The sequence below is a fragment of the Apostichopus japonicus genome, chromosome 5 (assembly GCF_037975245.1).
Source record: "Apostichopus japonicus isolate 1M-3 chromosome 5, ASM3797524v1, whole genome shotgun sequence".
In the NCBI taxonomy this organism is placed as follows: domain Eukaryota; kingdom Metazoa; phylum Echinodermata; class Holothuroidea; order Aspidochirotida; family Stichopodidae; genus Apostichopus; species Apostichopus japonicus.
The window spans coordinates 4,725,738-4,751,945 of record NC_092565.1 but is presented as its reverse complement, the minus strand read 5'-3'; the positions used below and the strand labels follow the sequence as shown (position 1 = coordinate 4,751,945).

At 37.0% G+C, this 26,208-nt stretch overlaps 1 protein-coding gene across 1 annotated transcript in view; it reads right to left on the bottom strand.

Annotated features, from left to right (window-relative positions):
* Positions 1-26,208, bottom strand: part of LOC139967376 (uncharacterized) — a 33,055-nt gene that overhangs the window by 5,520 nt on the left and 1,327 nt on the right. The window contains exons 2-19 of the mRNA XM_071971086.1: positions 25,954-26,106; positions 25,692-25,845; positions 25,034-25,219; positions 23,780-23,937; positions 22,196-22,275; positions 20,912-21,115; positions 19,766-19,994; positions 19,039-19,223; positions 15,677-15,795; positions 14,760-15,009; positions 14,375-14,455; positions 13,290-13,382; positions 12,220-12,327; positions 11,402-11,554; positions 6,852-6,977; positions 5,275-5,455; positions 2,270-2,374; positions 271-373 (exon numbers count right to left, since the gene is read on the bottom strand). Of these exons, the coding sequence (XP_071827187.1) occupies positions 271-373; positions 2,270-2,374; positions 5,275-5,455; positions 6,852-6,977; positions 11,402-11,554; positions 12,220-12,327; positions 13,290-13,382; positions 14,375-14,455; positions 14,760-15,009; positions 15,677-15,795; positions 19,039-19,223; positions 19,766-19,994; positions 20,912-21,115; positions 22,196-22,275; positions 23,780-23,937; positions 25,034-25,219; positions 25,692-25,845; positions 25,954-26,106 (2,668 nt within the window). The remainder of the gene's footprint in view (positions 1-270; positions 374-2,269; positions 2,375-5,274; positions 5,456-6,851; positions 6,978-11,401; positions 11,555-12,219; positions 12,328-13,289; positions 13,383-14,374; positions 14,456-14,759; positions 15,010-15,676; positions 15,796-19,038; positions 19,224-19,765; positions 19,995-20,911; positions 21,116-22,195; positions 22,276-23,779; positions 23,938-25,033; positions 25,220-25,691; positions 25,846-25,953; positions 26,107-26,208) is intronic.

Here is a 26,208-nt window from a genome sequence, read left to right as displayed (position 1 = left end):
AGTGACACCCCTTACAACTCTGGCTTTAGTTTACCTGGGATCAGCTATTGGCATGTCAACATAATGTCAAGAAAATACAAATATATATTGACATTGATAAAAAAAATTTAAAAAAATTAGGACAGAAAACTTAAGCGTATTGTTGCAAAAGCCAGCACAAGCAATTAGTATCATGAATTTGTATCAACTGCCTCGGTCAATCATGAAAAAAATATTAATCTTGGTAAATTAAAAATTTGGATTCACTTGGTGGTCAAAACAAAGACTTACTTTGAGACATTTTTGGCCAAATTTCTGAGTTTGGCCATAGTCAGTATATCTTCATTGTCTTCTACTCGCTGGGTGACAATGGTATTGTCCACTATCGATGAACCTGGATGGAAATAGTTACAAAAAGTTATTCGCCAAAAACACATAACTGAAAACTAAAAAAGAATAGGAAAAAAGATGAGTTCTATGGGTACATTGCTCCATTGTTAAAATATTTATCATATGCATGCTATTACCATTAGATATGAACTGGTTGGGATTCACAGAGTCTGGACAATTGTCTATAAACTGTACCTTTAATGGTCACTTCAAAGCACTTGTTAGGGGGGGGGGGACAGTATGAATAAGCATATGGTGTCTTACAGTCCCAGAGGATGCTAATCTGGCCATCACTGAATATGCATTTCCTAATGTTCCAATCTTGAGAATAAGCCTATGAAAGGCACAGTATTATGTAACATTCATTCAATTAGCATCTGGCATTGGTATAGCTTACTGTAACAAAACTACAATGTTTTACTCAAAATAAGATGAAAAAAATTCAAATTGATCAGATTAAGGCACTCTCTAAACCTTTTCTCCCCTTCCCCGGGCAGTGTGAAGAGTGGGTATATTATTTAAAGGGTGTGAAGACTTGCACACAAAGAAACGTCTCATGTCGGTAATCTGTCCTATTTTCGAATGAGGTGTAACAGAAGTGTTAGACACCACCATCGATCCCAGAAAATACACACACAGCTTGCTACCATCGGTAATTAGACACTAGTGTACAGTCAATACATACAGCTACGGTCAATACCCACAACACAGTGTACATAGCAGCGATGGACATCTCAGGTCTGGATAAAAGATAACAACCTACAAGGTATCACGTTTCATTACTGTCTGAATTTTGTAGCGACAAGAAGAAAATGTCAAGCAACGGAAAGTTAACTTTTTCAGAGCGCGGCACGCGGTTTGGGGCGAGTCTTCAATGCCTTTAAGTCAGCTCTCAACATGTCAACTTGAGATTCTTTTCTTATTACGTTAGTAGTGATGACATGTAAAAGGCACCCCTATTGAAACAATTTTCAAACTTGTGAGACTAGTAGAATGAATGAACGTCATTTTTTTATGGTATTGTAATATCGAATACTTAGCAGAACATTGTTTTTGAAATTAAATACGAACCTGCCTTAGCTGAATATGCTATTCTGATTCTGATAAGTACATGGCTAAATCTCAATAAGAGCATAGAATGTCACTACTTAACTTTGAACTGACATAAACGTTATGGAAGTTATCAACTACTTACTATAAGCTGACACATAATGGCTAGAATAAAATGGCAGCCACTACTGATAAAAGGAAAGCATATGGACTAATGGCTTGACAATACCAAAGATCGTCAAACTTGTGAAACTAGCAGAGTTAATAAACAACATTTTTTATGGTAATTGAGTATCGAATATGAAAGCAGAGACATTGTTTCGAGACTTAATTAAACCTGTCCTTAACTGAACATGCTTAACATAAAGTGGTTACATTTTGATACTGATAAAGTAAATGGCTAAATCTCTGTAAGAGCATTACATGTCAATACTTTGATCTGACATAAATATCATGGAGCTATAAACTACTAACCCTAAATTACACTAATATGGCAGTCACTCCTGATAAAGGGAAAGCAAAAACGATCATGGCTTAACGATACCTAGGAGGTTCAAAGGATGGTTTGCACCTTTTATGTCACCATGGAAACTGGTGGATACAAAGACTGGTACAAAAATTATAAATACCATGTTTTAGGGATATACTTGACGATGTCAATAAACAAACAAAAAGGCATTTTAAGTTCTTGAAACTTTGTGACTATTTTAACCTATTCTTCTACTATGTAGTAAACTACTAAAGACATTTGGTATGATGGGTGAGGGGGGTAGGAGTATGGAGGAAGAGGGAGTAGGCAATTAAGCATGTGCTCCCACTCCCTTAGTTACTTCAATGCAATAACTCTCACCCGTTTTATGACTGGAGGGGCGCACTCTGCTGTCTTCTACCTCGTCTGCAACTTTTTGGCGCAAGAGGGCAGCATCTTGAGAAAGCAACAGGTAACTTGCAATTTCTGGTGCGAGAGTACGTCAGGGAATATAAAAAATTTTCATCAAACTTGACAGTCGACTTAAAATGACACATATCATAATAAGCAGGACATCTCATACTCTCAAGATCTTAAAAAGGTAACTAAAATACCTAAATGTTCCTTTTTTCCCCCTGAACTGGCTGTTAAATTAAGATTATTTAGTGTTACAAGAGGTAGCTGAAATTTACCTGTTTTCCTGTTTTATGATCTCTCATTTGTCCCTATACAAGGAAGGGTATCATTCTTGGAGAGAGGGGAGACAGGGGGCTAAACTCCTATCATCTCACATGTTTAATACTTCACAGGGCACCCTTTTATCATTTAAATTCACTGAAATTCCTATTATTTTCCTCAAAGTGACAAGAATCCCTTATCAAGCTATTTTCGGATACTGCAAACCAAATGCCAAAGAAGATTGCCATATTTATCCCAATCTATGGCTGAACTCCTGTGGATAATTGGGGTGTGTTTATTTTTCACAATGTTGGTATGAACATAGCCTAGATTATTTCACACACAAAGAAAGACAAACTTAATAAACGTGTGATTCAAGTTGCTTCACCGAACATAACTTCCTCTTTTGATAAAATGGACATACTTTAGTTGGCAACCAAGCATCACCAACAGTACGACACCATTCTGCATGATAAAGGCTGTATGCAGGGCGATAACCAAATTTGTCCACTACTTTTCCCCTCATAGGATATCTCATTCTTTGCCCAGGTCACCTGTAATCACCACCTGTGTGTCCTACAAGCTGCAACCCCCACCCCCCCCCCCCCATGCCTTCCTCTCCTACCAATCCAGCTCTTCTACCAAATACAAAGTACATAATAATATACAACAATACCAAGCTCGACATTGAAATAACTCATCATAATTTACAGCTTGTGCTCAAATCAATCAAAGATACAAGGGTCACACAGATATCAAGGTACATCGCTAACATAAATCTACAAACAACATGTTGCCTACGACGATGCAAACGTTCGCTATTTCTGGGAATGCAAACTGTTATGAATGCGATTACAGTTATTAAACTTGAACAAGGCTTCTAAATAAAGTGTTTGAAGTACTGTGACAAAAACAAACCTGTTGAAAAACAATTCAATAGGATGGAAAAGGATACGAAACTGAAAGTGGTTGTAACAATATCACGCCACAACATATTAACAACAGACTAGTTAAAGGACAACTTCAAGCACAAAATTAAATTTGGATAAGTTGTGATGAACCACTAAACAATATTCATATCAATCCACTTTTAGTTTTTACCATATGAGTTCCATCAATTTAGAGTGGCTGTCGCACTGACCATTTGGTCAATTTTCAGATGTATTTAAAAAAATCATTGTTAATGATAAGACTTTAATGACCTCAAATTATACTTACACAATGCATTAACTATGCTGTATATTTGTAGTAACTTTGTTTCTTGTAAAGCGCATTGAGATGGTCGGTATGAATGCTCTATATAAATAAGTATTATTATTATTATTATTAAAATATTTTCAAGGACAAGTGTTATTGGATGTCATCCAACGTTGTTCTCTTGTTCATTACAAAGTTAAAAGAACACGTTTTGGTTGATTTATTAGAATTTATAAAAGTATGGATAAACATAAAACATATTTTATCCTGCACTGGGGAACCAACATCACATTCAATTTAGCATTAAAGGAGCAATCCAGAGATTTAAGATATATTAAAGATGAGTATCTTGAAACCCAGAATAGATATTAGAAACATTTCCAGTACTCAATTTTTTTTAAGTAGATTATGAAATATCAGGACTAAAAATTCTAACTAAAGTCATCCTTTAAAAATAGCAGTCTAAGCCTTGAGGTTAAGCCGGTCATTTTAATGCCAGTTCAGCAATATGAATGGGTTCTTCAATGCTTTAAAGGCTTTAAATAAACTATAACAAAAAATTTGACATCCTTACACTAGTATTTGATGACTACGCAAAAAATGCAAAATATCTGCTTAAAAGTCTTTTTCACATTTAAGAATTACTTCCCTCTGGGAAGTACTCAAGCTGACCTGGACATGTCCACGGTGTCCAGGGTGCATTATTGTCACACAAAACAGCATCATTCAAGCGCGAAATGGTCATGATTGTTTAGAGATCGATAAGCTGGTGGGAGTGCTACCTACAACAATGCCTTAATTTTTACTCACACTAGTCTGTGATTAAGTGCAAGTGACTAGGGGCAAGTAAAGCCGGTGGTGATCTTTGGTCATGTGACTGCCCTAAGCGTTCACGCTACAAATGTGACGGCAATTGTGAGATCATGATCCTCCCTGGACGAGAGATTGCAGGCTCTGACCCTGAGTATGTGAGCCTTCGCACTAACCAGTCGATCATTTAGGCGTATCAGATTGCATATTCATTGTATTCTCAAATGTGGCAGGAATCATTAGATTCCTTTAGCTTTCGCCACGAAGAGAAAATAAGAAAATAGATGGATCAAACAGAAGTCATCCTCTGTTTATCTCCTACCTCTCCTCTTCCCCTGTTGGTTTCTTTCAATCTTCTCTCCATCCCTTGTCTACTAACCCCCTTACATCTATCTCTTTGTGTTCACCATGCTCATTAACCTGTCTGTATTCTGTGCGTGTTTTTGTCCCGTCTGTTACTGTTACTTGTCATTTAGACTTTGAAGAAGATCCTACTAGGATCGAAACGTCAAGCCAACTTACTTTTACACATTCTCCTACACAGGCTCTCTAGTGGATAAGCAGTTTGCTAACAGTTTTATTTAATTTTTATTTAGAAGTCATTCTCTTCAGTAAAAATATCGAGGAATCAGATATCACTTTACCTAAACAACATTTGTCACTTGAACTGGGCCAAACTAAATATTTCAAATAAAGGATACGAGCCAAACGAGCTACTGAGACTTTCCTTCCTTCGCTGAAGTGTTGCTCGGATTCAGAAAACAACTTGTGTCTGAGCTTCTCGTTGACAAGTGGAGAGAGGGCATCCATAGATTCGTTGAATTCGGTTCTGTTCATGGACCCAAATTCCTTCATCGGTCTCTGTAACAACTTTACCTCTACCTGTTGTGAGCAAAGAAACACAGGATATTTCACACAGATGTACAAGATTCATAAACAATTTTTCGGAGAGGATACTTTTCTGTTTGAACCAATCAAAAATTTGCAAAATGTTCTACTTTTTTTTGGAAATTCCACATCAATCTAGCTCATTGGTTTGAAAAGAAAACTTTTATTTCAAGTAATGAATAAGTCAAACTCTTTCTCTTAACTTTTTCCAAAATACTTTTGACATTACATTTAATACCAAAAAGAAAATATCTATGGGCAACAAAATGGCCACACTTGAATACAGTATTGTAGAATTCTCTGCGGTACAATCTGATACAATACACCAGATTATAACTTTTGAAATACTGAAAAGATCTTTTTATGATTGTCCATACCAAAAAAAAAATTGGAAACACAGAGATAAAATGATATCTAGTGTTATAAACTTTAAAGATATATGAAATGATATGGGCATAATCAGCAGAGACTACGTATGTAGGTAATTTAGTAATTATAAACAAACTTTTTTAAACTGGCACACTAGTCAATGTTTAACAAAGAACAATCAGAAATTGTGTGCAACTTACGTAGTGCATTCACTCAAACAAACACCAACCTGTCAACTGAGCATCATTAATCTCTCTAAATTTGATATATTTATGGGTTTTGTTTTGTATTTCATCAATCGCTCCCCAGATGTGTTTGATAAACAGTAAAACAAGTCATTCATCAAGCTAATTAAAGGTTACTTTTTTCTTCATTATCCGGTACTTAAAAGGAAACTTGGGTATTCAAGCTAATAACTACCTCGCGTTATCAGATATTAATATTGTATAGCATCAAACTCCATCACAGAAAGCCTGCTTTATTGTTTGAAAGTGAACTCATAATGTAACAGATTCTGACCTGGATTGACCTCCAATGACCTATGACCTCTACAATAAATATTTCAGTTCTGGTGGTATTCACTAAGGTGGAGCTACATGCTAACTATAAAGTTCCTTCAACATATGTTTACAAGGTCCTCAGAGTTTGACCTCTGGTGATTACAAAGTACCTTTGACCTTCAGAGAAAAATATAAGGGTTATTCTATTTACTAAGATTTGATCCTCGTACTAACGAAGAAGGAATTGAACCATACATGTAACGTTTTAGCTATGGTACTTACAATCCAAGGTGTTACATACATACACATATATGCACAAACAGACACACACCAATCACCATCAAATACAATTTCTTTTGCCTTCTGCAAGGAATCATAAATTTAAGAGAAACAAGATGGAAAACTGTGAGTTACTCACTGGGACTTAGTCTAGACATTTCATAGTGTTATAGCAATTGCGATAGCATAGGAATATGGTTACGAAACATAACCGGCTACTTTTAACAGACGGATATACTTACATCCTGAAATCTTGGTTCTCTGTACTTTAGGATGATGTACATAAAGTACTCATAGACGAGTGACTTTGAGACTTTGTTTTCGCTGAAGGAGGTGTAACCAAGATGAAGCTGGTCAAGTTCGTCTTCCTGAAATAATGAAAATGAGAGGAAATGTGTGGTGTTTATTACTTGTTTGTTAAACGGGGCTTACATAAATGACATCAGCTGGATATGCTGAACTGGCCACACAGTTTTCAAAAAGGGCCACAATTTCACTTTTCAACATTCTTTGACAGTTTTGGAATATGTAGCTATTGCGAGGTGTTAACGATATCCGGACAATCTCTGCGTTCACATGCTGTTAAGGTTACACAGTCTGCGAAGGGCAAGTTGTCAATGAGTTTTGTTACCATCAAGCCATGTTCACACTTTAGTCCTTTTAATGGATGACATAAGCTAAACATACATATTTGAGAGTCACTGGATATGCTAACAATTTACACTCCCCACCACCCCTGCCACACCCCTTCAAAATTACTTTGAGTTTTAGAATAGCTATTTCCATGATTTTCATAGCTTTGATAGAGCTCCTTGTCTTCATGATGTTGCTATGGTGACACAGTTTGGACATGAAGGTCATATATCAAATTTTGGAATCATCAAGCAACTTTGCTGTTTGCTTCAGTTTACAATCCCTTCAACTAAGCATGAAAGAATCCCACTAAAAGTCCAAAATTAATTTGTTAGTTTTACTGGAATTTATCAAGGTTTAAACATCACATGCATCAGAAAAAAAAAATGGCAGGAATACCAATGAACATAACGTATAAAAGTCAGATCCTCCCAAGCAACAAGCGAAACAATAGCCAAACAGTCTTCAATAAGTTTTGGACTTGATTCTTCAATACCCAAGTATTCACACAGAGCAAACAGTGTTATTTATAGTATCAACAGAGAAATGGTTTTTAATCAATAGGCAACATAAATGACAAACGGCATGTCGGGATAATGATGTATGAAAATTCTGTGTTGATCAAAGTCACCCTTTAAAACACATTGTTATGTTTTCAATGGTGACATGCTGTGTCACTCCCACTCAAAACAAGCTGAACAATTAAGCCACTTTAGAACAGAAGCAAACAATGGGACATAAATATTCCCTGGTAATACAGTCAGACCCTGTAAACCACCAGGTTCACATAAACTCTTTTCAATGATGTGCGAAAAAAAGTTTTAAACAAACTTTCAAGTGCATAGATTTCAAAACCTTGGGTTTTTTACATTTGTTATGCTATCTTCGTTCATGCAAATACACTGACATTCAGCATCGCTTGTGGCATTGCTATTACAACGTTGTTTAATATGTAACTCATGTAAGCAGCAGCTGTTGGATGAAAGTAATATTTGTCAACATTGAGATGCTGCTATAAGATTTAAACAGCAAATAAACCGATGGTGTAAACTAATTTGCATATAAGAATAAGGGCAGAAGTAAATAATGCCATTAACTAGCAACTAAAGTTATTTGTTAGCCTGAGCTAACTGAATACAGGGAAGAGGTAATCTATCTCCCTCCCTCCCTGTCCCTGCTCCCCCCCCCCCCCCCAACCCACATCTACTCTCATGTTGTGATTAACGACTGTCACAGTGCACTACTGTATTTCTTGTCATATGATTTAACTTCCCCCATTATTTTTATTACAATACTTAAAGGGTGAAGAAATTCCACTAAACCAGAGCAGCGATTAGTCTGAAATTCATGATGTCACCAAACACAGAACAGAAGAGACAAACTGCTCAGTAAATGTAGGTTTCAGCCACTAATATATTACTTTAGCCTTATTCGATCCGTGTGAACAGCTTTCTCGTGTGTCAGCACAAAGACGAAATAGGAGACAGAGAAGGAAGTAAGAAAGGAAGAGAGATTTTCTATATTTATCAATAGATTTGCGGAAAATGAGATCTAATTAAACCTGGGCAAACAGCTAGCACAGAGTGTATATTAACATATAAACAGAAAGAAATATCAACATAGAAAAACCGTATGGAATGACGTCAAACGTGACATAGTTGAAAGTAGAGTATGCTATTGGTACAGTAGGTGACGTGATCTGTTGGGCTAAAATAGGCACAAGTGACTAATACATATGGAACCAGAGTATCAGAAACTAAGACATACATTATCAGGGCACCCATGACTAATTTATACAGTACCAGCGGTACCAGAGACTAAATATATAGCATCAAGGCATCTGTGACCCATGCATAAACATAAAGTATGGGGCATCAGTAACTAATATATAGAGCATTAGGGCACCGGTGACTAATTTATACAGTACCAGAGACTAAATATATAGCATCAGGGCATCAGTGACTAAGATATACAGCATCAGGGCATCTGTGCACCAGTGCCTAATGCATACAGTATAAAGGGACCAGTGACTAATGCATACAGTATCAGGGCACCAGTTACAATACATACAGTATCAGGGCACCAGTGACTATTAAATACATACAGTATCAGGGCCCCAGTGACTAATACATACAGTATCAGGGCCCCAGTGACTAATACATACAGTATCAGGGCACCAGTGCCTAATACATACAGTATCATGGCACCAGTGCCTAATACATACAGTATCAGGGCACCAGTTACAATACATATAGTTTCAGGGCACCAGTGACAATATATATAGTATCAGGGCATCATTGACTAAAATTACAGTATCAGGGCACCAGTGACTCATACATACAGTATCAGGGCACCAGTAACTCATACATACAGTATCAGGGCACTGGTCCCTAATACATACAGTATCAGGGCACTGGTGACTAATACATACAGTATCAGGGCACCAGTGACTATTACATACAGTATCAGGGCCCCAGTGACTAATACATACATTATCAGGGCACCAGTGACTAATACATACAGTATCAGGGCACCAGTGACTAATACATACAGTACCAGGGCACTGGTGACTACTACATACAGTATCAGGGCACTGGTGACTAATACATACAGTATCAAGGCACCAGTGACTAATCCATACAGTATCAGGGCACCAGTTACCATATATACAGAATCAGGGCACCAGTGACTAATACATACATCAGGGCACCAGTGACTAATACCTACAGTATCAGGGCACCAGTTACAATACACACAGAATCAGGGCACCAGTGACTAATACATACAGTATCAGGGCACCAGTGACTAATACATACAGTATCATGGCACCAGTGACTAATACATACAGTACCAGGGCACTGGTGACTAATACATACAGTATCAGGGCACTGGTGACTAATACATACAGCATCAGGGCACCAGTGACTAATCCATACAGTATCAGGGCACCAGTTACAATACACACAGAATCAGGGCACCAGTGACTAATACATACAGTATCAGGGCACCAGTGACTAATACATACAGTATCAGGGCACCAGTGACTAATACATACAGTACCAGGGCACTGGTGACTAATACATACAGTATCAGGGCACCAGTTACAATACATACAGAATCAGGGCACCAGTGACTAATACATACATTATCAGGGCACCAGTGACTAATACATACAGTATCAGGGCCCCAGTGACTAATACATACATTATCAGGGTACCAGTGACTAATACATACAGTATCAGGGCACCAGTGACTAATACATACAGTACCAGGGCACTGGTGACTAATACATACAGTGTCAGGGCACTGGTGACTAATACATACAGTATCAGGGCACCAGTGACTAATCCATACAGTATCAGGGCACCAGTTACAATATATACAGAATCAGGGCACCAGTGACTAATACATACAGTATCAGGGCACCAGTGACTAATACATACAGTATCAGGGCACTGGTGACTAATACATACAGTATCAGGGCATCATTGACTAATACATACAGTATCAGGGCACCAGTGACTAAAACATACATTATCAGGGCACCAGTGACTAATACATACAGTATCAGGGCACCAGTGACTAATACATACAGTACCAGGTCACTGGTGACTAGTACATACAGTATCAGGGCACTGGTGGCTAATACATACAGTATCAGGGCACCAGTGACTAATACATACATCAGGGCACCAGTGACTAATACATACAGTATCAGGGCACCAGTTACAATACACACAGAATCAGGGCACCAGTGACTAATACATACAGTATCAGGGCACCAGTGACTAATACATACAGTATCAGGGCACCAGTGACTAATACATACAGTATCAGGGCACCAGTGACTAATACATACAGTACCAGGGCACTGGTGACTAATACATACAGTATCAGGACACTGGTGACTAATACATACAGTATCAGGGCACCAGTTACAATACATACAGAATCAGGGCACCAGTGACTCATACATACAGTATCAGGGCACCAGTGACAAATTATTATATAGAACCACATAGACTATGAAGTATCTGAGCCAATGAACAATGGCTGTAGAGGACCTCAAATTTCTGTCTGCATGAACACTAAACATTAGAATTGAAATACATAGTAAGGATGTGTAGAAATGCATCTTTCAAAGAAACCAAGTACTCACATTCATAAATGGGTAAATCATTGAAGCAAATGTCTTGAAATCTTCCACAAACTTCCAGTCAATTCGATCGATGAAGTCCCCAATCAGGAGTAAATACCGGAATGTAGCCGCGTCTTGGTTACCGACCATGATGTGACAGAAAAGTTGAATGTGCTGAAGGATGAAGGAAAAGCGGAAGAATTATCAAGCAAAATTGCAACTGAGAATGAAAAAAATTTCCTCAGACTGTCTTCAAACATGATCAAATGTAAATAATTCGTTGATATTTAAGTTGATATTTACGATATAAGTTGATATAAGCAGTCGCAACTACCCGGGCGGACAATACATATAGTCAGGTATTGAGTATGAGAGCAAAATCCCCCTCAGAAGAACTGTGAAACAAAAACAACTTCTCTCTTAGCAAAGCCTCTTGCAGACTTTCTGAATGTGACCTCACTCAGCTAGACGACGGTGTCACGATTGGCGATTATGGATAGTCTGGCAGTGTGCGTGTGCTTACGTCAAACTGTTTTTTTAAGTCTGGTCAACTTCAGTTCGGGGAAACTCGTCACGTATCGTTTTAAAAGTTACGGTAACCAAATCACAGGCCAACAAAAGTTTTGCATGTATTGTTCGTATCGTTCGTAAACAGAAAACGATCCTCCAGTGTCCCCTCACCAGTCCCATAACTCTGGGTCTCGATGAATATCGGAAAACTGAGTCGGGCCGCATTCGGTCGGTGAGCGTGCTGCTGGCCTGAGTTTCCGAAAATCAAGCTGCAAGATATATTCAAAACTGCAAAAATTTAAATTAAGACACAAAACTGACATATTTACCTTGTGAACCGATGAATATTCAATGATGGCCGTGATGAAGTCATGCATACAAAGGAACATGACATGTTTCAGAAGGTAGTGATTTTCCAAGAAATCGTACAGATTATCCTGTGGCAAATTTTAGGCAAAAAAACAAACGAGAAAGAATAAAGACGAGAATAGCGATACATTTTTGTGATGACATGACAATAAGGTTACTCCAGGCTTGCTCCAGAATAGTGTATAGTTCTTTTAATTGATTCTTCAGAATGAAAATGTATGGACTTGTAAGAAACATATTTCTGAGTCAAAAGCAATGTAAGACAATTTCACAGAAAAACATTTACATCTTAAGCTGGAAGTAGGTGTTTAGTGATTTAATAGTGTCTAGATTTAGATCTCAAAAGAAAAATTGGTTAATGCATTTCACAAGCACATTTCACTTCTACTAGATCCACTCAAAAATGATTGAATCATCACTCAAATCACCCAAACTTGTGATCTCCGTACAAACTCTCTGAAGTCTATTTTCTTCAAGATTATGATAAACTGGTAAAACAATTCCTATATGTGAAACTGGCTACATATTTGTTTACTTGTCTTGTCCTGTTTCTAATTTAACTCCTATAACTTCATATTTTAAGGCAACATTTCACACTGCACAGAAATCAATTGTTCCATGCTATCATCTCATTAAAATCCATTGAATTTTGACTCAACTTATCATTTCAAATTACCAAAGAAAACTTTGGCATTAAATAATATATTTACAGAACACTTTCAAGGACAAATACTGTTGAATGTCATCCAAGGGGGGGGGGCACATGCCTGCATTCAGCAGCCAATTTTTAAAATATTTTACATCTGAATACTCTAAAACTGGGAATATGACATACCGATACTAAAATATCTCTGTCTGAAGTGATATTTTAAAGTAACACATAACTTGAATATATCTAATATTAAACAAGCTCAGTAGTTAAGTTGCCTTGAGGAGCTTAATGGAGGCAAACTTAATGAATAATTATATAAGAATATTTACACAAATAAAAAACCAGATTAAAGAAAGTTTTTTCTGCTAAGATGTTTACCATGATAGCTTTGACCTCCTGCATGTCATCTGCATGTTCATCACTCCATATTACCTGTGAATAGCACTGACCAATCAGAGATAAGCACCGTTGCTAGGGGACAGAATAAATTAGGAGGTTGAAAAATATGAAAGACAAATAAACCCTAATGGGCTTGTGATTCCTTTAAAGGCTGAACATAAATGCTAATATTTATGCGGTAGGAGTGCAATCCACGACAGTATGTTCAAACACATTGTTTAAACATTATCACAGCCTCAGCTGTGTTAATTGAAAAGAAAACAAAAGCTGGGCAAACACATTAGGGATAGGTATTACCTCACTGCATTAGAAATCCAGTTTGTGCCAAATGAGCAACAATCGTTGCAGGGAAAGACAAGGTATCGCCAAACGTGACAATGGGAAGGGAGAATATCATGCATAAATTTCAAACGTTTGTGAATAAAATGAATGAAAGTGCACATTTAATTTTGTGGGACACAAAATTTTCTATAATGATTTATGCAATTTATGACAATAATTAAATAAGGAACAGCCAGATTAATTTTTCAAGCTGAAGAATTATACAAATGACATTGCCGTTTTATTTTTCAGACCAAGCTAACATTTCCTGTCTACGTGCTGTGTGTTATTACATCAATTGTTTTCTTTATTTTAGCCAAACCAAGTTACACTAAACCAAAACCAAATGTAATGAATAAGTAAACAAATTGAAAACAAACTTTATATTCCAAAAGGAGCTACTATTACACCGTAAAGAGTAAATAAAATGAAGTAGTTCAATAATGCTGCATAATCAAACAATACTTCAGATATATTTAAAATTGTCACAAAATGAAGTTAAACTTCTTTTCTCTGAAATAATATGTGACAAAACAATTCTGCAAGGCCTCCTATTTCAATGCCTAACATGGTTAATAAATCAATTTTTCCATTTAAAATCAATAAAAATTAAAAACAAAACAAACAAAAGAACTATTACCAAATTGACACAACACCACCACCAACACCACCACCAACAACACCACCAACAACACCACCACCAACACAAACAACAACTTGATTCTTCCTTTTCGGATACTGACCATGTTCATCGGCTTCGGAATGTTTCTAGTGATTTCGGTTCTTTGTCTGTAGTCATCCCAAATCACGAAGAAGGAATTTTGCTGTAAAAATAAGACCATAAATAAATAATCATGGTTATTATTACTGACAGGGAAGATTTTCTTTGAAATCACATCATCATAAAATCAATCCCTAAGATTATCGCCGACCTAGAGCCCAGTTGATAATTATATTGCTACGAAGCAGAATAGCCTGTCAGGAAATCTTCAACGAACTTATTGCTATTAAATGCACTGAAATGATAATTTATTTTGTCTTTGCATGCAGATATGTATTGTTTTGGCAGCTGTTGTGCTTAATTGAAATAATTCCAGAATAAATAATGAATTTAGTCAAGAATAATACCTTATGTTCTTGACCAGAGTCTGTAGCGCCCTCTTTCTCGGACAGGTTGACAGGTGTTCCCGCATTTTCGGGACGGATGCCCATACCCGGTGTTACAGAATCTTTGTGGAATGGTTCTAGGGCTCGGTGGGCCGAGCCTGCCGGCATAGAGATACGACTGTGCATTCGCTTGGTGTCCGAATCACTCGCTTCTATTATGTCCGGGACTGTAGGACGCCCTCTACCAGATGGAGGGTAGGGTCTGAGAGAACTGGGTAATGCAAAAATGGTTCAAAAGTTATTTTTTAATGGTGAAAGTAATATATGTGAGTAAATATCCATAATGCTAACAATTTTTGTTGTATATAATATACTTGAGGCAAAAGTTTAATTAAGGCACTGTTCACTTCTACTGTTCTGTTTCTGGAGTGTCTATGACAGAAAGTGGAATTGTTTTTTTCATTTTGTGTATTTTTTTTTAGACAGTCTCACTCCCTTTAAATAGGAAACTGTTTTCTGTTACTTTTCTCTCGCCCTTCTATGAATAATGATGTTTATAGTACAGAATATGACCCTGAACTCCACTATCTAGTTATGAATAAACCCTTAAACCTCCTATCCCCCTGAGTATTTGGCCAACAGTTAAGGTTAAGTACAAATTCTCTAGGTCATTTTGTCCGGTAAGTTGCATGGTTTGGTCAAATGTAATACATGTGGTGGATGTATCCCTTGCTCCGACCCCAACCTATGACCCAATAATACCCAGTCACAACAATTCATGACTTCCATGGGTCATATGGTTGCACAATTAAACATGAAATTGTTTTGCTGTTAACTCACGCCAATTATTTGAAACATCTTCTACATCTAACGTATCTTTAGCTAACAAACATCTTTCACCACGTTTCTGAGATGATACAGACAAGACTAGTACTTACTGCCTTTGCTTCCTATCGGCTGGTATTTTAATTCTGGGTCGGGATAACTTGACATGGGTACAGTTGTGCGGCAGTGTTATGATTTTCTCACCGCTGACTTTGTGAGGACAGACGACAGTCTAAGAAAGTAGAAAATGGAACAGCGGATAACCCAAAACCTGAAACAGAACTTAGCTAAACTGTAGACCATCGGACCTTAAAGGTCTGCTGTATAGACCCCAACTATAGCACGCTATCATGGTGAAATTTCTTGAGATTACGTAATCGACCTGCCTTGGTTGTAAAATTACCTCTTTTTACCAATTAGTCTGCAATGCCTGCCACATATTTTTTCTTGTATGAGGGTCTTTGTGTGAACGCTGTATGATTAACTACACTGTAGACATGAACATATTTCCACACAGTGTTTACACAAAGAGCCTAATGGTGTTAAGAAGCTACGCAGGCTAATTGTAGAGTTTGAGGTCGATTTACGACCGTGGCAGGTCGATTACGTGATCACAAAACTTTCCTAGCTAAAGCGTGCTATAATTGGAGCTAATAAAGCAGCTCTTTAAAGGAAATCAATTTTGTTATGTTGTAGATTCTTAAACAAATGCACTATCAGTCCAGTTGTATTTATTGTATCACTTATATTTGGGGGGAAAAAAGGACCCTTCAACATTCACAGGCTTATTATTCAAGTGGGTGGATTACTCAGCCTAACATCAGACAACCAAAGTCAACTTTCTTGGTTGTCCAGCAGACGACTACTTGTTTACAACAAATTCGGATTGCATTGTAACTAACTACCCCCAAATAGGTGAAATGATAAAATTGCTGAAGCCCTCCAGCACTTTGGAGATACAAACAAAAATAGTCGGATGCCTAACCAACATGTAAGACATGGTTGTCTTAGGGACAATCAAGAAAATTCCTAATAGATTTGCACTAAAGATCACTAGGTTAGCTCAAAACAAACTTGCAGACCAAAAACTACACACAGCACTCTCCCATAATACTGCCAATGACAAGACAAAAGACTATTGTTGTCTGTCTATTGTCTTTTGGCCTTGAGTGTGTTTGGTAACAAGAGAAGGGGTGACAAGATCATCCCATCTAGCACTTGTCATTGCAAACCAAAGCTACACACATACACGCTCTCCAATCATACAAAAAAAATATGTATATTGCACAAAAGTTTTTGTATGTAATTGTCTTTATAATTAGCATATGACAGCAAACACTGTTTATTTGTCCTTGCAAAGTGAAAGGTGTTGAACCTGCGTGAGAATGAAGTGCTTAACTAGCAAAAGTACTTAATGTGCATAGCATGTTCGTGAGAAAAAAGATACAATAGGTATATTAAGTCTATGAGAGGGAGTTTCCATTTCCTCTTTTCCATTTTCGTTTTTCTTTCATTTTTTTAAACTGTAGTTTAGCCACTGCATTTGAAACAAATTTGGAAGTAATTGTTTCAACCATTACAGGAAAGAAAAAATGTACTTGTAAATACAATATTTTAGCCAACTGAGCAACAAAAATAAGGGCTAACTTTAAAACGTTTACGGACTTGTGATCCAAGGATTGCTGGTTCGATTCCTGCCTAGTTTATTATGTTGTGTCCTTGGGCAAGATGCTTTATCTCACTTGCCTCTCTCCACCCAGGGGTTAAATGGGTACCTGTGAGGTAACTTGTCATTGAGGGCAGTATATAACTGCTGCCGACTGGAGGGATTGTCTCTGGGATAGGTTATCATTGACCAGGGGTAATATAACGTCTGTAAGCGCTGTGATATGGTTTACCATGAATAGCGTAGCTAAATGCCTAATATTATTATTATTAAATGGAACTATTATTCATTGCATGCAGGTTTGTAGTTTAGATGCACATTTTCTGGAGAAGATTCTCTATTTGACTAAATGGCTTAATTAACCCATTATCGATAACAGTGTAGTCAAAGGAGGAGCCCAACTGTGCCACATTGACCTCTCGGTTAGATTGAGGGTCTCTCCTCATTAGTGTGTGAACATCATATACGATTGTCATAACAATGTCAGACATAACCTAATTGCAAAATGGCAACTGTGAGTGTAGGCTGAAGTGAGGAATTCTGGTAGCAACTCAGGCTCATTTCTGGTTGTGGGATATTTTTTTGAAAAATTTTCCTCACTGCAAGATAATGGGACAAAAATTTACTACTACACTACCAAAATTTGACAATCTAATGGATTGTCAAAACATCTACCACCCATATGCAACCTGCACATCGATATAGAGAATCTGAAGAATCTCTGTGAGCACTCATGGTTTAGAATGACACTAAAACACATCTCAAACACCTCAGATAAGGCACATTTTGCAAAGAGTAACCCATGTCATGTCAAACTAGAAAGCCAGTTGGCTTTGTGATTTCTTGCCATATAATTTGCTCAAAATTCCATATATCTGACTTATGTAGAGCAACTTAAATTTGTCCAAGAATTTAGTGAGTAAGCAGAGAAGATCAGAGATATCTCTTTATCCAATTTTGAGCTAGTTAATCAGTTCTGCAACCAACCATATCTGTAAGGCATTTAAGACTCGCCCCAAACAGCGTGCCGCCATCTTTAAAACGTGAACTTTCCGTTGCTTGCAAGTGAAGTATTTTTCTCTTGTCGCTACAAAATGCAGACAGTAATGAAACGTGATACCTTGTTATCTTTAGCTGGACCTGAGATGTCCATCGCTGTATCGTTTGTACACTGTGCTGTGGGTATTGACCGCAGCTGTATGTCCTGACTGTACACTAGTGTCTATTTACCGACGGTAGCAAGCTGTGTGTGTATTTTCTGGGATTGATGGTGGTGTCTAACACTTCTGTTACACCTCATTCGAAACTAGGTCAGATTACCGGCATTTAGACGTTTCATTTTGCACGAGTCTTCACCATTTTAATAATTGTTATTAATGAATTAAGCGTTTCATGACATTGTTATACACTTTGAAATATTTTCACAACTTACGTCCAAAGCTAAATTCATCTAGTATACATCACAGAGAAAAAGGCCAATTTTGAGACCATTTGAGATAACATTTTCCCCTGTTAAACCAATTTTTAGTTGATTTGAGATGACCTATTGACCCTTGAAGCTCAAGAGTGTGAAAACTGGGCCACTTAAGTGTGTTTAAAGCCCCCAACACAAGAGTATCAACTATGTGAAGATGTTATTTCCTGGATGACTATACATGAAATGTTGAAGATCACTTGAGATTTATATTATATTGGAACTGTTTGACAAACTAAACTGAACTGAACTGAAATTTACCCAACTATGCTCACCAAAAGAAATTCATAGCATGGTAAAACTCACAGATTAATCGTAGCTTTACGTATTATTACCTTTTCGCAGCAACTAGGGCAAAACTTTGCGTCCTTAAGTTCATGAAATGCCTTCTTGTTGTTCGTTGATGTGTATATCATGATGCTATATTTGCTCAGTATGGCCTCTTGAGGTATGAAAGGATCCATTTCTCCGCTCAGTAGATCAACGTTTTCAAAATTCTCTCCAGACGAAAGAACCGATTCTGGGGGCGAAAAAAAGGAAAAATATTTTGAGGAGAGACATGGATAACAACATGAACTATGAAAGCCAGAAACACTACAATGATAAACTTTCATAGACAACAGATGCATCTGACAACCAATCCTATACTTAAACCTCACCCTTCCCACCCCTCCACACCCCCTCGGTGTCACCCCTTCACCCAACCCTATTTTCATAATTCCAATCTTTTTCAAGAGAAGGGACCTAAGACAGGCTACAGCCTCAAAGTGAAAGTAGTCCTAGGAGACAACAGTCGTAAACAAAACAGAGAGATTTGATTGACACATGATATGTTGGGCAGGGCTAGCAAATTTGTTTTGTAGAATCTACGGACTGGTTAAAAGTCTGGCGAATTTTATTCAGCTCAAACTTTTTAACGACAGGTAACTGGATAAAAAAAAATGAATATTGATATGAAAATTGCATAGAGCGGTGTCATTTTCACTGAGCTTTTAATGCAGTAAGCTGGAACTATCAAAGTTTAAATTTAGCAAACAAGTACTGAGACTTTTTAGCTCTCACCCTTTCCACTAAGCCGTGACTGCTTGCCGTAAGCATCAGTTGTGGGGCTGGTAATGTTTGTATCTTTGCCTGGAGGATGCAGGCCCACCCTGCTCGGTGGTTTGGGTTCTTTTGGTTTGGTCAGCCCCTCCAGCTGATTTTGAAGGTAATATAAATGCTGCCGGATCATGTTAAGTTCGTCTTCTAAAGCCTCTATGGTGTGCTTGAATCTGTCTTGTGTTGTATTCAGCTGGAAAAAAACAACAACAACAAAAACGATGTAACTGTTGCACCATTTGTCAACGCTTGCCTGTTTTACTAAAAAGTCTCCTGGGTTTTAAGACAATCTCACACTCTTCCAAAGTTAGGGGTTCATCTCTTGGCAAAATTTGATCTAACAAATCTACAAAAAACTTTTTTTTCTAACTTGCAATCAGAAGTGGGATATGCGTATGTTTTTACCTGCGATAGGAATGTGGAGGAAATTGATTTGATGTCTCGAGAAATAATTTGTATAACATGCTATAAATAACATAATTTTAACTTAACATATGGTGATAACATGACCAACCACAATTGATACTCATGTGCAAATACTCTTTCTTCTCTTTGTTTCTTCCTGAACATGTGTGTTCCCACCAAGCTTCGGAGTACCCTTTACGGTATCTTTCTTAAAACACATAATGCACAGTACAATAACAATTGTCACAGATGATAGTAAACTTTTGACATTCCCTTATGGAGGGCAATTAACTGTTGAACAAAGATTGCTAATAATCTGCTTGCACCAAATAAAGTTTAGATTGCCGACTTCTTCATCCCACCACCCAGAGTTAGATTTTCCTTTGTTTTTTCCTTCTTTTTTGCCCCATCTTTATTCAAACCATCTTTGCATATCATTTGTACATTTAAGTAAACTCTTTTGCAAATTTTGTTTTTTTATTCTTGATCAAATTTTTTTCTGAATAAATGTCCTACTGACTAGCTCGAAATAAATTTTAGGCCTGTTTAAACTTCTTCATCCCATAATGAACCAATGAGTCAAATTTTCCTTTGAATTTTTATGCCATTCCCAATCCTTTATCTACAACAATTTCTCAACAATTCTGCAATACTGCCATCTATCATTACACCTCCACCTCCTCCTACTCCTGAAACCTTCCCTACCTCCATATCCATTTTGCTGATTTCTGTGTTATCCTCTTCGAAGATGAGATTGAATTTATCGCTGTTACCCTTCCCGACTCTCTTCTGGAGTGCGACTTTATGACTCTCCAAGTAAGATTCAAATTCCTCGATACACTGGTTCTGGACCTGTAAGAGCTGTTCCTCTAGCTTCTTGGCTGCTTGAATGTTTGTGATGAGGTGATTCTAATCAAATGAAGAAGAAAAAACACACATACATAACATGCAAAGTTTCGTCATATGAAAAATAATAACCATGTCAGGGTTTCAAAAAATATCTTAACAAGGTTAGACATTAAGTAGTGACAATGAAAAAATATCAAACGGAATGATAACAATAGCCCAAGTATTATAATTTCAATTCAGAATATGATTTAAATACCATTTCCCCCACCCCCCACTCCCCCCCCAAAAAATATATATATATCGTTACAATTTACCTACAGTCGACTTTTATACATGATTCAATCACTACTCATAGTACATGCTTCTGATGATTTTTGTTTATCAAACATTTTTTTTAAACTAAAATTCTGTAATCATGGACTTTATTAGCATGAATGTTAACTTTCACTTCATTTAAACCACAAAAATCACAAATGTTGCAAAATGTCCAAGGCATTGATTACAAGTGACTAATACTTTATGTGAAAGTTATTTCTGAGGCAAAAAGTTGTTCAAAGTCAAATGAAATGATTTATTTCTTGCTATGATGAATTACTAAATGATTTGTTAATTGATTTATTACTAACGATTAATTACTTGCTAATTACATAAATTTTGGTAATTAAAATCTAAGAGGGTTTATCTTAGTTTCTTGATATCAATTGTAATCGTAGTTTTGAGGAATTATTGGTAGCCTTGCAGCTAAAATTCCTGAAAAACAACTTGTGAAAAAATGTAAGAGAACGATGCCATAAATTGGACTTTATCAATATAATATACATAGATTGTGAATGCTGATTAGCAGGATTGAAAAGCCTATTTTGTTTCTATAGAAATGTGTTTATTCGGGTAGTGTTTTTGTCCAATTTCAGACAAAATTGGGACAAACTATAATTAAGTCCTGGCCTAATCTGCCCTTTACATTTTCAGTCTAGCCCTGGTATGATGCAGCTACAGTGAAATAGCAGATTTAGTAGTTTTCAGCAAAGTGCTCACCTGATATTTTTAACAGAACAAACAGTTTTGTTTTCTCATTTATTTGAAGAAATAATTATTTAGAGAAAAATATTTTAGCATCACAAACAGCTGCTTAAAATTCACCTTCTTTGAAGCTAACACTGGTTTTCTGGATCTCTTCTGGCCGAGGATAAACTTGTCTTCTCCTGGTCTAAAGATGAAAGCTGAAAGAGATATTGAAGATAAAGATAATAAGAGAACAAAAAAGCACAAAGGGTTGTATTCCTGAGTATAAGATATGATCAACCATTGAATGACGGCTTTCAACAGCTCTTTTATCTGCAGGCATCTGTAAGGTTGCTAACGGATACGAGTTTCCATGTTTGGTATGTAGTAGACAGACTTGTAGTGTGAGTATGAATATTCATGAGTACAATTACAAAATTCAGAGTAGGAATACATGAAATTTGCTCTCTCTCTGAGTACCGATATGAGTACAAAGATGGAGTACCGTAGTACGATTCTTACGAGTATGGGATCAAGTCTGGTCCTAGGTCCAAGTCAAGGTACTGTAAGTCTGGTACCAAGTTTCAAAATCATATCCAATTCCACCCAACCATCGATCAACTTACACGACTTGCCAATAAATTCACAAATGAAATGCAAAGCCCGCATCTCCTGTTAGCAGATTTTTCATTAGTCGGCACTTCTTCTGTCGCCGAAAATAGTCTTTCATTAAATCAAACTTACAATGTCCAGGGAATTAGTAGAGATGAAATTTTTGTATAGCAGATTTTGAAAGCTCTGAAATATGACTCTTATGAAATAAAACATGGTTCCTGTGTACAAAACTGACCTACATCTTTTGCACTGGTATAGCAATTTGCTCATTCAGCATTTTGCAATGAGATACCCTGATAAATTAATCCCTGACGGTATCTGTTGCTTCTAAAGCTTAAAATATCCCTCCCGAAACTGAAACTTTTAGCACATTCTTAAAAAAAATTAACAAATCAGCTGTTTCCAATTTTTAGTTTAAATTTCTCTAGCAATCAAAAATATACTGGAGCAGAAAGCCATTTTTGCAGATTATTCGTAAAAGTTGTTTAAATATTTAAAAATTCAAATACCTAATAGAAACAAGCAGCAACAATTACCCTAGACTTAGCAAACTTTCATAGCAGTGATGCATGGACTGTCTCATTTGCATATAAACATTAGGGCTGACATTATTAATTTTTATAACAGATGCTGAGAATAACCATCACTTAATATAGTGAATGCCTTGATGACAGAGAATTTAAACACCTCAGTTCAAGGACTTCATACTGAACGTGGCTCAAGAAGCTTGAGTGAATCTGGTGAGAAGGGGGATACAGTAAGTACCAACAGGCAGCGATTTGAAAAGCACATAATATCCATTCAATTCCAGAATGTTGAAACTACATCTGACAATGTTATCTATCCATTCAGTCCTATAATAGGGGTGTATCTGAAAACAATTTCTCCTTGGGTTTATAGGATTCCAAGTGCTATGTCTCAGTAGATGGTATGTGAAGTTTGTCATGAAATATTCGGGTAAAAATACATTCTTACTAGAACGATCAAGAAAAAAAACCTATTCGTGACCTGCCCGATAGTGTTCGAAAGAAACGGCCAACAGCTTCGTCGTGTATCCCACAAAGAATAAAATATTGAGAATATGTCAACTGACCAGTTGTTACTCACCATCCTGAAGGGAATCATAACCCTGTTTGAATTGATCCAAAAAATCGTTTTCTTTCTCCAACAAAGCTAACCTCTCCTGGAGCTTCTTGCTTTCAAATTCGAGGCGACGTTTCTCTAAGGTTGTAGTATCCTTGAGAATCTGGAGCTCTTCCTGTAAACTAAAAGTCACATACAAAAACTGTTCTTCGATGAAGTTCTTGTAAATGAAAACAACAAGAGGGGCAAACCTTGCCGATACCTGCAAACTACACATGTTTGTCTTAGAGTTGCATTTTGCCAAGGTACGTACTGTTTCAAAACAAACCATGTGATGATGTCAACATAATAATTGAATTCCCGTCACTCCATCTGACAGGATCTACGTAGTTGAAGATATTTGGATGTTTATAGTTAGGGAGCAGACCTCAAATTTTGGACTATTTTGGATTTGGCCATTCGCAAGTAGTAAAAATAAAACACTGGTAATTTTCTGCCATAAGAAATTAAGAAATTAAACTCACAATCAGTTGGTTCACAATCGTCGGTCAGAGAGGTGGGATGATTTTCGTACCTAACATAAGCCTTATTTTACTGCTGCTTATCAGCAATTATTATCATTGGGTAGCTCTCAAAACCCTGTTCAGTCAACTTTTTAGCCAGTCGATCTTTTCCAACACTGGGATTCTTTTAACAAGCGGCTCAGATTGTGAAATTTCAGACCAGGAGGGTTAAACACTGTTTTGTACAAATAACAGATTTTGTTTTGTTTTCATGGGAGAAAATGGCACAGAATTTGGCTCCAGTATGATTTGACGTTGCAGAAGAGAAGCAGCATTTCAAGTCAATTCCAAGTATTACTTCAGCAGGAAGTAATTTATTAGTGTCCAAGTTTGGTGGCTTTGAACCTGTCTCTTACAAAACTGCTATGACACCTTTCGTAGATAAGTGCTACACAACTTTGCACCAATAATGCAATTGGACCATTTTGCAAAGTATTATGTGATGCGATACCCAGATAAATTATTCCCTGTCTGGCGACAAAATTTTACAAGAAATGACCAAGAGCTCTGCATGGCTGGCAGCAGAAGTGCACTCTGACGTCAAGCATTAAAATATTATTCTTAATATCCATTATATGTAATGAAAATAATTAATTTAATGACAAAAGAAAAACTGGGTATTTCAAACAATCATTTAACATAAAAATTGACAATAGACAAGATGGATGATTATCAAAAGCTTGAAAACTTGTTCATGATTAATAACTTTGCTCACTGTAAAATATCCTCTTGCAAAGTAGAAATCCGTGCATCTTTAGTAACGATGACCCTCTGTAGGTCTTCTGTGTCCGTTACAAGGGAAGCTTTTGCCGTCTGCGTTTCCTCCAAGTGATTCTGCTTACTCGCGAGTACATTTTTTATCTCCTTGATTTCATCTCGTAGGTGATCTGCCTCTTCATGTCTGACAAAGTCAAATAGAGAGTAAAATTAAGATTGATAGCTGAAACCTGACAGAGGGGAAGGGGAGTTAGGGTAAACTATGCAAATGTGGTCGCATTTTTCCACGATAATTATTTCCTCCCCTTTGGTCTTGTGAACCAAACAGAAAGCCAAATTAAAGGAGACACAAGCCAAACGATTATCATTGGTCTTTATGATTGAGATATAAACTGTCATGAACAAAACTTCCCCAAAATAGCTCAGAGAAATAAGATTTCATTTGGAAGATTACATATAGGTTTCATGTTCCTTCACAGAAAAGGCTAAAATACTTGAGTAAGTCTAAATATGACATCACCCAGCTGGTATATTTTTTGCTTTGATTTTTGTATCACTTTAAATAAAGTCAAATACATTAGTCACCATTCCTTCCTTCCTTTCTACCTCATCCCCATCCTCCCTCAGCCTCTCTTCCCTAGGAGCAAGGTACTCACCTCTGATGTAATATATCTTGAATCAGAGTAAAGTATGGAATCCGAGTTATTTGGAAGTTGTCTTCACTGCGACTCTCATCGGGACTTTCTTTGGTTGGGAGTGTCTTTGATCTTCCATCCTTTCTGCTGGTATACTGATCACTGAATATTGACTCTAAAAATTGTAAGAAAAATAGTCAAAATGGACAAGGTTGGCAGACAGCTTTGAAATCGAGACATAATTTACTTTCAAGATACACACACACATTGGAAAACAACTTACCATACAATTCATCTCGAACCATATGAAGAACTTTCTGGAAGATACCAAGTTGTGGAAGAACCTCGTCGAAAACCTCAAATACTGATCGAGTCCTGGCGACCGACGGTTGTTTGACAGACTTTGTCTCCAACAAACGAACTTCAAAATTTGTGGCTGCAGAAAGAATTATTTAATAACAAATAACTCAACTACCAGGGGAATCAAAACGGAGTAAATGCAAAATGCCTCTCAACTCCTTCTCTACCCTTATAAGAT